General features: G+C 39.9%; 1 protein-coding gene across 1 annotated transcript in view; it reads left to right on the top strand.

The window, feature by feature from the left end:
- Positions 1-13,358, top strand: part of ANK3 (ankyrin 3) — a 306,521-nt gene that overhangs the window by 157,674 nt on the left and 135,489 nt on the right. Inside the window, exon 8 of the mRNA XM_060186709.1 lies at positions 9,986-10,084. Within this exon, the coding sequence (XP_060042692.1) occupies positions 9,986-10,084 (99 nt within the window). The remainder of the gene's footprint in view (positions 1-9,985; positions 10,085-13,358) is intronic.

The following is a 13,358-nucleotide window of genomic DNA, read 5'->3' as shown; positions in this document are numbered from 1 at the left end:
TCAACAATGGTAATAATGATAACCACAATGAGGGTACAACAGCAAGGGCAACAAAAGGGGGAAAATGGCCTCCAGGAGAGGTGGATTCATGGTGCAGGCACTGAGCCCAGCAATAACCCTGGAGGAAAAAAAATAAAAGAGAAAAGAAGGTATTAGTTTATCATACTTCCAGTCTAAGTTTTTAATACAGAATAATTATCACCTGGAGTATTTTGACCAAAAAAAATAGTTTGATAAAATACATCCATTGGGGGGCTGGGTGGTGGCACACCTGGTTGAGCATGCATGTTACCGTGTTCGAGGACATGGGTTTGAGTCCCCAGTTCCCCCTGCAGGAGGGAAACTCTACAAATGATGAAGAAGGGCTGCAGGTGTCTGTCTCTTTTCCTCACTATTCCCCCCCTTCCCTCTCAATTTCTAACTGCCTCTATCCAATAAGTAAATAAAGATAATACAAAAAAATTTAAAATAAATAAAATATATCCATTGGGCAGACAAGATAGCTCCTTGGGTGGTACACTTAATTTGTTTTGAGCCTGGGTTCAGAAGCTAGCCCATACGGCACTGGAGAAAGCTTTGGCTGTGTGGAATCTTCTCCCTCCTTCTGTCTGAGAACTTGAAGTCAGGCCAGTGATAGCCAAATGACAACAACAACACGTTGTTTAAAATGAAAGCTTTCTCTTTTAAATAAGTGTAATAGGCTTAGAGACACGAAAGTTGGCAGAATAACAAAAGGAGTCAAATTTCTAAGTTCTAGACTCCAGGAAAATCACACAATCTCTTCTTTCCCAATAAAATGAGCCATCGGAGTCGGGCGGTAGCGCAGCAGGTTAAACACACATGGCGCAAAGCACAAGGAGCAGCATAAGGATCCCGGTTCAACCCCCCCGGCTTCCCACCTGCAGGGGAGTCACTTCACAGGCAGTGAAGCAGGTCTGCAGGTGTCTGTCTTTCTCTCCCCCTCTCTGTCTTCCCCTCCTCTCTCCATTTCTCTCTGTCCTATCCAACAGCAAGACATCAATAATAACTACCACAGTAAAAAACAAGGACAACAAAAGGGAATAAGTACATAAATAGAAACAATGAGCAATCAAACTGAAATTGAAGGACATACCAATTAAAAATAAATAAATAAGATCTTAGTTTCTTTTAAAAATAATAATAATAACTATTATTATTATTAGCTTCCAAATTATTATCACTGGGGCTTGGTGCCTGCACTAGGAATCCACTACTCCTGTAACTATTTTTTCCATCTTTGTCGTTGTTGTTGGACAGTACAGAAAAAAAATTGAGAGGAGAGGGGGAAAATAGAGAGGGGGAGAGGAAAGATGCTTGCAAACCTGCTTCACTGCTTGCAAAGCGACCCTGCATGACCACCCTGCATATGGGGAGCTGGACTCCGTAGTGCTTCTTTGTGTGCTTAGCCCGGTGCTCTGCCACCGGGCCCCCACTTCTTAATGTCTACTGTGTTCCGTTACATTGAATGTCATCTTTTTGGTATAAGAAAGAAACATACTATTAATAGATTAGAGTGGATTTTTTTTCTTTTGCATTAAATGCAGGTCAACTTCAAAATTATGCCGAATTTATCCAAGTTTTCAGTTAGGTTTCATCCTAGAAAGGCCTTATAGATCTTTACTTTAGTCATATATTTTTTACATTAAAGTGGAAAACTCATCATATATATTTATCTTGGGGGTCAGGCAGTAGCGCTGAGGGTTAAGCGCATGTGGCGCGAAGCTCAAGGACCAGCGGAAGGATCCCGTTAAGAGCCACCTGCTCCCCTTCTGCAGGGGAGTCGCTTCACAGGTGGTGAAGCAGGTCTGCAAATGTCTATCTTTCTCTCCCCCTGTCTTCCTTCCTCTCTCCATTTTTCTCTGTTCTGTTCAACAATGATGACATCAACAACAGTAATAATAATAACTTCACCAAGGGCAACAAAAGAGGGGAAAAAAGCAACTTTTAAAAAATTACCTTCAGATTATCTCTATGGTTAATAGTTTCCTTCAAAGTTTAACTATTAGGAAAGTTCATGAAGAAGTCAAAATTATATGTGACTAGCAGTGTGAACTATACAAATAGCATAGAACTGCAAATCAGATGTTTTTTTTGTTTGTTTGTTTAATAATATAGGGCCAGCAAAATAGATGAGGTGAAGAAGGTAACTTCCCCATTTTTTTCCTCATTGTTCTTTATTTGCATTTCTCTGACAATCAAAGACTTGAAACATTTTTTTTCATGTGTTTCTCCACCTTTTGGATCTCTTCTCCTATCTCCCTCTCACCCCTCTCTCTCTCTCTTTAATTACTTTATTGGGGAATTAATGTTTTACATTTGACAGTAAATACAATAGTTTGTACATGGATAACATTTCCCAGTTTTTTATATAACAATACAACCCCCACTAGGTCCTCTGTCATCCTTCTTGGCTCTGTATTCTACCCCCTCCACCTACCCCAGAGTCTTTTATTTGGTGCAATACGCCAATTCCAGTTCAGGTTCTATTTGTGTTTTCTCTTCTGATCTTGTTTTTCAACTTCTGCCTGAGAGTGAGATCATCCCATATTCATTCATCCTTCTGTTTCTGACTTATTTTTCACTTAACATGATTTTTTCAAGCTACATCCAAGATCAGCTGAAAATGAAAATGGTTAAGTCACCATTTTTAATAGCTGAGTACTGTGTATATATACCATTGTGTATATATACCACAACTTGCTCAACCACTCATCTGTTGTTGGACACCTGGCCTGCTTCCCGGTTTTGGCTATTAAAAATTGTGCTGCCAAGAACATATGTGTACACAGATCTTTTTGGATGGCTGTGTTGGGGACACCCAGGAGAGGAATTGCAGGGTCATAGGATAGGACCATTTCTAGCCTTCTGAGTGTTCTCCAGACTGTTCTCCACAGAGGTTGGACCAATTTACATTCCCACCAGCAGTGCAGGAGGGTTCCTTTGACCCCACACCCTCTCCAGCATTTGCTGCTGCTACCTTTTCTGATGTATGACATTCTCACAGGAGTGAAGTGGTATCTCATTGTTGTCTGCATTTGCATTTCTCTGACAATCAGAGACTTGGAACATTTTTTCATGTCTTTCTTGGTCTTTTGGATCTCTTCTGTGGTGAGTATTCTGTCCATATCCTCTCCCCATTTTTGGATGGGGTTATTTGTTTTCTTGTTTTTGAGTTTGGCAAGCTGTTTATATATTTTGGTTATTAGCCTCTTGTCTGATGTATGGCATGTAAAGATCTTCTCCCATTCTGTGAGGGGTCTCTTGGTTTGGGTAGCGGTTTCTTTTGCTGTGAAGAAGCTTTTTAATTTGATGTAGTCCCATAGGTTTATGCTTGCCTTAGTCATCTTTGTAACTGGATTTGTTTCATTGAAGATGTCTTTAAAATTTATGCAGAAAAGAGTTCTGCCAATATTGTCTTCTAAGTATCTGATAGTTTCTGGTCTAACATCCAAGTCCTTGATGCACTTGGAATTTGCTTTTGTTTTTGGTGAAATACAGTGGTTCAGTTTCATTCTTTTGCATGTTTCAACCCATTTTTTCCAATACCATTTGTTGAAGAGACTCTGCTTTCCCCACTTAATAGTCTGGGCCCCTTTGTCAAAGAGTAGATGTCCATAGGTGTTGGGGCTTACTTCTGGGCTCTCAATTCTATTCCACTGCTCAGTGTGTCTATTCATGTTCCAGTACCAAGCAGTTTTGATGACAATGGCCCTATAATACAACTTGAGATCTGGAAGTGTGATGCCTCCAGTTCTGTTCTTTTTTCTCAAGGTTGTTTTGGCAATGCTAGGTCTTTTCTGGTTCCAGATAAACATTGTAGCATTTGTTCTATTCTCCTAAAAAATGTGCTTGGGATCTTGATGGGGATAGCATTAAATTTGTAGATTGCTCTGGGCAGTATATTCATTTTGATGATGTTAATTCTTCCAACCCATGAACATGAAATATCTTTCCACTTCTTTGTGTCTTTTTCAATTTCCTTGAGAAGTGACTCATAATTTTCAGTATACAAGTCTTTCACTTCCTTGGTTAGGTTTACTCCTAGATATTTTATTGTTTTTATTGCTATAGTAAAAGGAATTGATTTCTGGATTTCATCTTCTTCTAACTCAGTGTTTGTAGGATGTGTATTCCAGTTTCCTGGGATGAATGACTGCTCATTTAGCTCCCTCATGTCTTTATTGATTTTCTAGCTGGATGTTCTGTCAAGTTGAGAAAGTGGGGTGGTGAAGTCCCCTACTATGTATTGCTGTTAATATATTGCTGTAGCTCTTTCAGTACATGTTTGTTGTATTTAGATGACTTCTTGTTGGGTGCATAGATGTTAATAATTGTTAAATCCTCTTGACTGACTGATGTTCTGAGCATTAAGTAATGTCTATACCTATCTTTTTTCATTTTATTTATTTTAGAGTATATCATGTCAGATATGAGAATTCTCCTGCCCTTTTTTCTGGGCCATTGACTTGTATGATAGTTTTCCATCCTTTCACTATGAGTCTGTTTGTCTTGTTGAGTTAGGTGGATTTCCTGTAGACAACGTATTGTTGGGTTGTGTTTTCTGTTCCATCTCTCAGCTCTATGCCTTTTAATAGGTGCATTCAGGCCATTACCACTTATTGACATCAGTGAATGAATATATTTTAACACCATTCTTGTAGATTTTTAGAGTGTTCTGATATATGGCATATTTATGGTGGTCTGACTGTTTATAAGAGACCTTTCAGAACTTCTTTCAGGGCAGGCTTGGTGATGGTTGATTCTTTCAACTGTTGCTTGTCTGAGCTGGTCCTTGTGCTTTGTGCCATGTGTGCTTAACCCATTGAGCTACTGCCCGGTCCCCTTTAAACACTTTCTAAATGTTATAGGAATATAAAGTGTAGGAAATCAGGTGGTGGCTAGGTGGTTAAGGGCATACTTTACAGTGTTCAAAGGCATGGGTTCAAGTCCCTGGTCTCAACCTGCAGGGGGAAAGTTTCAAAAGCGATGAAGCAGTGCTGTAGGTATTTTTCTCATTCTGTCTCCCTTTTCCCTCTTGATTTTATCTTGGTCTCTACCCAATAAATACATCTAGAAAAAAAAAAATATATATATATAGTGTTCTTCTAGGAATGAGGCCAGAGAATTGTACAAAAATATAGAAGTTAGAAATCCAAGGCAGCTCTCTGACATCTACACACCACTGTATGAGAGAGTACATGAATATGGAAGAGAAGAAAATTAGAACAAGAGTTAGTCCTCTCACTAAAATTAGCACACTTGTGATAAAGGTTAATTAAGTCCTTCTCAGCCAGGCAAGGGCACACTTTTAAAGGGAAATCGCTTGTAAGTCCTGATTCATGCTAGGAAATTATGAAGCCTGTGTCATCCCCACTCCGGGTGCAGCTAACTCTCCTGTTAGACTATTTGCTGTAGACATTCTGTATTGGGGGGGAAGATGGACCGACACTTGTTTCCCCAACATTTAAAAGTCCAGTAGGCATTATTTCAACAAAGAATTGAGGAGAGAGCATGATTTTTCTGGAATTAAAAACTTTATTCAGGAAAACTGAGAACATTTACATGTTAGGTCAAGAGAGAGAGAAAGAGAAAGAGAGGAGCCCCCTTACTTGCATCTCGTTAGAGGCCCACCTGGGAAAGAGAGAAAAGACAGGAGAGAGAAGCCCCTCAGAGCATCTGTTTTTAAATGTAGTACATTTTAATTTTTTGAAAACTCTTCTATTTATAACATAAATTAATACTCTATTGTAGATATTGCATAATAATGTCAAAATATTTACAAAGAATTATAGCGAAACCAGTACAGCATTTTTTTTTCAGCCATCTTTCCTATACACCAAAAAATATTTCTCACCGAGGAGGAGCAAAATATGCAGTGTATAATATGTCATTTTATTTGCTCTTTTTTGTCCTGTTACACCCAGTTTGAAGTGGTGAGCCATACCTAGCCAAGTCTAGATGAAGGATCAGCAAACTGTTGCTCCTGGCACCTTGGGTAACAGGAATTTCAGTGAAACAGAACCACTCCCACTTTGTTTCATAAGACTGACTGCTTTAGCACTGCAGTGACAGAGTTGAATACTAACCAGCACAGAGATGCATAGCAAATTTCCTACTTCTAGTCTATAGCTATGATGCCAGTCCCGTCTAATTCTACCGTCATGACTGATGCAAATATGTTTTAGTCAGGTCTTTTTTTTTTTTACTACATTTTAATTAATTAATTGTTTTCCTTTCTGTTGCCCTTTTTTTTTTTCATCGCTGCTGTGGTTATTATTATTGTTGCTATTGATGTCATTGTTGCCAGATAGGACAGAGAGAAATCGAGAGAGGAGGGGAAGACAGAAGACTGCAGACTTGCTTCACTGGCCATGAAGTGACTCTCTTGCAGTTGGGGAGCCAGGGCTCAAAGCGGGATCACTGAGCTGGTCTTTGCTCTTTGCGCCATGTGCGTTTAACCCGCTGCCCTACCTATTGCCCGACCCCCCCTTTTTTTTTTTACTATATTTAATGAAGTAATTACTGACATATGCTTTAGTCCCTACGCATAATGAGGTAAAAGGATGATACAGGATGCTATCAGGGGGCTGGCCAGTGACTTAGCTGGTGGAGTACACAAATTATCATGTGTAGGGACTCCAGTTTGAGGCCCCTTCCCCCATCTGAACTGGGGCACTGGGGTAGAGGAGACGCTTCACAAGTGGTGAAGTACATCTGCAGGCATCTGTCTTTCTCTCTCCCTTTCTTTCTTAAAAATATTTTAAATTATATTTATTTATTTTCCCTTTTGTTGCCCTTGTTTTTTTCTTTTTTATTGTTGTTGATGATGTTGTTGTTGGATTTGACAGAGAGAAATGGAGAGAGGAGGGGAAGACAGAGAGGGGAGAGAAAGACAGACACCTGCAGACCTGATTCCCCTGCAGGTGGGGAGCCGGGGGCTCGAACCAGAATCCTTACACCGGTCCTTGAGCTTTGTGCCACCTGGGGTTAACCGCTGCGCTACCGCCCGACTCCCTTCTCTCTCCCTTTCTACCTACCTCTCCTCTGTCAAATTCTCCCTGGTGGCAGTTTTGAAAAATAAAAGGACATCTTCAAATATGTTGCATAACTAGAAGCATTTAAACAGAAGCATTTACAGCAAATATGGGGTAGAAAGAGCCAGTTAACTATAGTCTATAAGGATACCATCAGTCATTACCCCAAGAGAAGAAAAGTCAATACAGTAAATTATTGTGATTGTTCAAAAATATGTGGACAGTGGGGGGAGGATGCAGTAGAGCATCTGCTGAGATTAAACAAGATCTGAAGAACACGCAGCATAATAGAGGACATGTCGGGGGCGGTGGCGCAGTGGGTGGAGTAAGGATCGCGGTTCGAGCCCCCGGCTCCCCACCTGCAGGGGAGTCGCTTCACAGGTGGTGAAGCAGGTCTATCTTTCTCTCCCTCTCTCTGTCTTCCCCATCTCTCTCCATTTCTCTCTGTCCTATCCAACAACGAACAATATCAACAATGGCAATAGTAATAACCACAATGAGCCTACAACAACAAGGGCAATAAAAGGGGGGAAAATGGCCTCCAGGAGCGGTGGATTCGTGGTGAAGGCACCAAGCCCAGCAATAACCCTGGAGGGAAAAAAAAAATATATATATATATACATATGTATATATATATGTATAAAAATAGAGGACATTCACCTTCTCATTTGAACAGCCCAACTAAGATAAATGGACATAATAGAGACTCAACATCGAAACGGATTTGATGTTATCAAAGAATTATCTTTACTGGTGATGACAACGGTGTTGTGATTATTCGTTTCAAGATGTACTAATGCAAGATTATGACAAAGTATCTACGAATCAGTCAGCCTGATGCCTAAAACATTCCTTTTCTTCCTCTTTAATTCCTTAAGCAAGAAAAATAAATGATAGGAAGTATTGAGGGAATTATGTCGGTTAAAGTTGACAAATCATGATAAGTGCAGAAAACTCACTAGTGCTTTTTCTGTCTAACTCTTGTTCATTTTTGAAATGCCTCATGATAAAGTACTTTTTTTTTTCGCCTCCAGGGTTATCTCTGGAGCTTGGTACCATGCCCTACAAATCCACTGATCCTGGCCGCCATCTTTTTTTCCCATTGTTTTTGTGGCTGTTATTGTTGTTGTTTCTGCTGCTGTCGTTGTTGGATAGAACAGAGAAAAATTGAGAGAGGCAGGGAAGACAGAGAGGGGGTGAGAAAGACAGACACTTGCAGACCTGCTTCACCGCTTGTGAAGTGAACCCCCCCCCACCGGCAGTTGGGGAACCAGAGACTTGAACTGTGATCCTTGTGCTTTGCATATTGTGTACTTGACCCAGTGTGCTACTGCCCAACCCCCGTGAAGTACTTTTTAAAAAAAATTTAAATAAGAATTTGAGTCAGATTTAAAATGAGCCCTGATTTTGCTGTCTACATCTACAAAGTAAATATTGTCACTCAGATTTTCTATGGCGTCATGAGGCTCCTGAGAATTCAATAAGGTAATAAAGGATTCAGCGCAGTACTTAGCACAAAGAAAAGTTTCAATACCTGGCAAGTATTATATTGTATCTGCTACCAACAGACAAAATCTAACAGATGACAGTCTGGCTCAGTTATCATATAGTTTTTGTCTTTTATGAACAACAAACTATTATCATTCTTGAAAAGAAAAACCCTTATTGGTATTATTCAAAGATAAGGAACCCAAATATAAACTATATATCCACTTCCTTTGGCATCTGGAAATAATCATAGCACCTATCGAATGCACAGAGGAATGAACTGTAACAAGATGCTGATTAGATTTTCAGGTTACTCTTCTAATATGGCAGGATCATAATAGTTATTAAAAAACATAGCTTTGGGAGTGGGCGGTAGTGCAGTGGGTTTAGCGCACGTGGCACAAAGCACAAAGGCTGGAGTAAGGATCCCGGTTGGAGCCCCCGGCTCCCCACCTGCAGAGGAGTCGCTTCACAAGTGGTGAAGCAGGTCTGCAGGTGTCTATCTTTCTCTGCCCCTCTCTGTCTTCCCTTCCTCTCTCCATTTCTCTCTGTCCTATTCCACAATGACATCAGTAACAACAACAATAATAACTACAACTATAAAAACAACAAGGGCAACAAAAAGGAATTAAATATTTTTTTAAAATACATAGTTTTGGGGATCAGGTGGTGGGGCACCTAGAAGAGAGCAAAGATTACTACAGGTAACCCAGGTTCAATCCCTGAATCCCAACACACAGGGGAAAGTTTCACAGACAGTGAAGCAGTGCTGCAGGTGCCTCTACTTTCTCCTCCTTCTCTCTCTCTCTCTCTCCTCTCTGTCTCTCCTCTCTCTCTCTCTCTCTCTCTTTCTCCTTAGCAAAAGTCAACTATCTGAAAGCCATATGAGCGAGTTGCCTAGTTTTTACAATAAAATGAAAACCATAGTTTTGTGTGTGTGATTTCTACCACATCTGTGAATACGCTTTATTCCCACATGCACAGGAAGTCCTCCGACTATGTATAGTACCGACAGATTTCCCGTTTGGTGTTACTGTTGTCTCTCCTTGACATCTAGTTCTCATATGAAGTCAGGAGCAATACTGAGTCATATAAGGCTCTTTTCAATTAGTCTGGGCTGACTTCATCAACCACTCAGTCAGTACGCAACACACATTTCTAACAAATGCTGTTAGAAATGCCTTACAGTTGCAGGATTTTAAAAGCAAAAAAGAAAAAATAATCACCTCCAGCAAATGAGATGAACCCAGCCCTGTGTAATATACTCCTCAAAATGCATGCCTTTCTTGAATGAAACTGTACTCAGATAGAAATGGTGGGGCCTACTGAATTATTAAAAATAAATAAATAAATTAAAAGAATGAGGTTGTATGGGGAAGCTTCTGAAAGTAATGTTTAAATTAAACCAAGAATACCAAAAGGCTTTTTCTGTTCTTTCACAGAATGACATCACTCCTTTACACGTTGCATCAAAAAGAGGAAATGCCAATATGGTAAAACTCTTGCTTGATCGAGGAGCTAGAATTGATGCCAAAACAAGGGTAAGAATGCAATTTATGTGTCTGGTTATACTTATTTAAAAAGTGTCGTTCTTGTTTTTCCTTGTTGTTGTTGCATTGGTTCAGCAAGGGATTTATTATTTGGTGTTACCTCTTGAAAAATGGTAAGTATCTCAAAATAGGACGATAACCCACATTTATAAATCTTTAATGCATGCCTCCAACAAATCCATGACTTGGATTATAGAAATTCATGTCTAAAGTCAAGAGTTTTGGCTGAGCTAAATTCTTAAAGATGTAATGACTACTTGACACTGCAGGATGAGCTGTCTGGTCATGTTACTAGGAAAACTGACCGTTACGCTACGTAGAAACGAGCTCGTCTGTCTCCCATTGGGCAGCACAGTTGTGAATTTATTATGGTGACGCAGCATGGATGTCCCTCAAGAACTCAAAATAGAATTCTGACATGACCCAGGAATCCCATTTCTCACATGATCCCAGAATTGAAAGCCAGAGCTTGAGACAATGTTTACACATCCTTGCACAGTGAAGCAGTATTCACCAAACAATAGAAACGCAAATGTCCAAGGAGACACAACTGGATAAACACAGGGTGACTGTGGCAGGAAGGTTGCTCAGTGCTAGAGTACTTGTGCTGCGGCTAGGAGGTGCTAGATTTCCTCCCTGATACCACAGGAGGGCAAAAACAAGAGGAGTGGATATCTGGGGCTTGTGGAACCATGCTTTGCACCCTCACTTTCTCATTTCTCCCTCATTCATTCTATCCACCTCATTTTCACTTTAAAAAAAAAATTCCGAAGTCCCAGGTTCACTCCCCCGCACCACCTTAAGCCATAAGCCAGAGTGGAACAGTGCTAAAATAAATGAAAGGTAAAATAAATATAAATAAATAAATAAATAAATAATAAAACTTAAAAAACAATCTGGGCACACTTTGGTGACTCAGCAGTAAAGTGTATTCATGGAGCCTTCCTTGTCTCCACCGCTGCATTAGAAAGAAGTAAAGGAAGGAAGGAAGAGAAAGAAAGAGAGAAAGAAAGAAAGAAAGAAAGAAAGAAAGAAAGAAAGAAAGAAAGGGAGAGAAAAGAAAAGAAAGGGAGGGGAAAAGAGGAAGGAGGATGGAAAGGACAACATCTGCATACAGTAGAATGTTCTCTCAGCTTTAAAAAAAAAAAAGAGAGAGACACATTCTGCCATGTCCTCACCATGAATGGACCTTGAAAACATCGTTTTGAGTGCAAGGAAGTCACAAAAATACACGTGCTGTGGAATATGAGCTGTTAGAATACTCAAAATTATATCAACAGAAGCAGAGTGGTGGTCACTTAAGGTTTGAGATACAGGAAATGAGATATTGAGTTTGGCAAGGTGAAAAAAATATTCCGTAGCTACTGCAATGTGCTGTGTGTATAGTTGGCATGGTGCACTGTGCACTTAGACATGGTTACGAGTAAAAAATGATGTATTTTAACCACTATGACATTTTTAAAACAAGCATTTGTCTAACTTGGTGTTTGGCACATTGCTTACTCATTGTGATGCATTGTTGAGCAGGAAAATAAAATGAGCTTAGAGTTGAATCTGAATCCCAGGTGCTGAGGTTAGCTGGTGGGTTTAGGTAGTCACTTTAATATTCTGCATGTTACCTCTCCACAAAAAAAAAGCAAACAAACACAACGAATGGCTTCCTTCGAGTGTTGTTGGAACAGTGGAGCTAATGTATTCAAACTATGTCATCATAGAATAAGCCAGAAATAAATCCTGAGCATTACTAGTACTATTTGGACTTCCGAGTTAGCGTCCGATTTCTAAGCAAGGGGATTTCTTTAGCAACACTGTATGTATTTATTACAAGGAATAAGGGAGAGTAAGGCTAATAAAAAGTAGTCTCCCACTGAGAGCCACCTGTTTAAAATCAGGGGTCGTTTTTCCTGTCAGTATTCTGTTTCTCCCATCTAAGAGTCTTGACCTCTTTGTTTCTAAAGTAAGCTTTCTGAACTTGATTCCTGTAGTTTCATGATCTACTGTTTCATTTTATAACTTACTGCATTTATTCACTCAATCAATGTGGGATGATTGAGTGTCACTTTCCCTGCCCTTAGGAAACTGATGGCTAGTCAGTCCCCTGAATTCTGACCATGAAACAATCTTGACTATAAGCCTTTAGCAGGAGATGAAGATGTTTCTCCTGATAACTGTGAAACCTAAAAGTGATATATCTTAAAATAAATAAGCTTCCTAGAAAGCAAAAGGAAGGGATGATGAAAAAATTAAAAGAGGACTATAAAAATATAGAAGACTTTTAATGAATGTTTTGTTGGGGGAGTAAAATGGATTGAGATCTTACTGTGCCGACTGCCTCACTTAATAAGAAGCAATTGACGGTAGGTAAAGAATGCTAAAGCTGTTTCTGGAAATGCCACCGGTCTTGAGATAAGTACAAGCTATTGAAAGAGGTTATAAGGAATAGAAAAGAATGGTTGCTTATACCCATTGGTCCAGTGGTTAATGTGTAGAGCTAAAGCATCTTTTGCCAATAGGGAAAATTTCTATAAAGAAAATTGAAGGCCACTGGAGCCTAACAGAAAAGAGAAGTTTGAAAAGGTCTATGTGGATACACAACTGAGTTTTAGTGGCTGTGTGAATTAGAAATGACCTTTTTCTTCCTCTCACAACGTAGTCACCCAGCCCTACAAGAGCAAAATTATTTAACAAGCTATTTTGCACCATTTACCAAACACTTGCTACATTTTGTAGCAAGGAAGGAAAAGGAAGTATAGGCATTCAGGTCCTATTTGAAGGAAGGGGGGGCCATGGATGTCACATGGGAAGACTAGAGTCAAAGCACAGGAACCCTCTGAGGAAAATCACATACATAAACACATTCGATATGTGGCTGGTTTCTGTCACTTTGCCTCCTTATCTTATTTTCAGCAAGACTCAGACTTCTTTTGCCATCTATTCAGTTTCAATTTAGATTCAAGATGTGCTTTTCTCTTGTGTTGTGTAAATGATGTGTGAGTCTAAAGGAAACTTGGAGAAACAGTGAACAGAAGAGCTTGTCATTCTGTTGTTCTCCTGCATATGGCTGGAGTTGGGGGGGGGTAGTATCAGGTGAGCACAGACTGAAGCCCTGGCAGACTCTCTGGGAGACCGTGTAGTAAACACCCAAAACCTATAACTGTTTTGTGTGCCTCACCAAAGCTTCCTTTCTCACAGAAATGACTGAGTAGTGACTGAGCATGAGGGCGGAGTGGAGGGAGTCAACAAAAATGTCAGAAAGCCTTGGGAG

This window comes from Erinaceus europaeus, chromosome 1 (genome assembly GCF_950295315.1).
Source record: "Erinaceus europaeus chromosome 1, mEriEur2.1, whole genome shotgun sequence".
Lineage (NCBI taxonomy): Eukaryota > Metazoa > Chordata > Mammalia > Eulipotyphla > Erinaceidae > Erinaceus > Erinaceus europaeus.
Note: the sequence above shows the minus strand (reverse complement) of the source record. Positions and strands in the feature narration are given on the sequence as shown.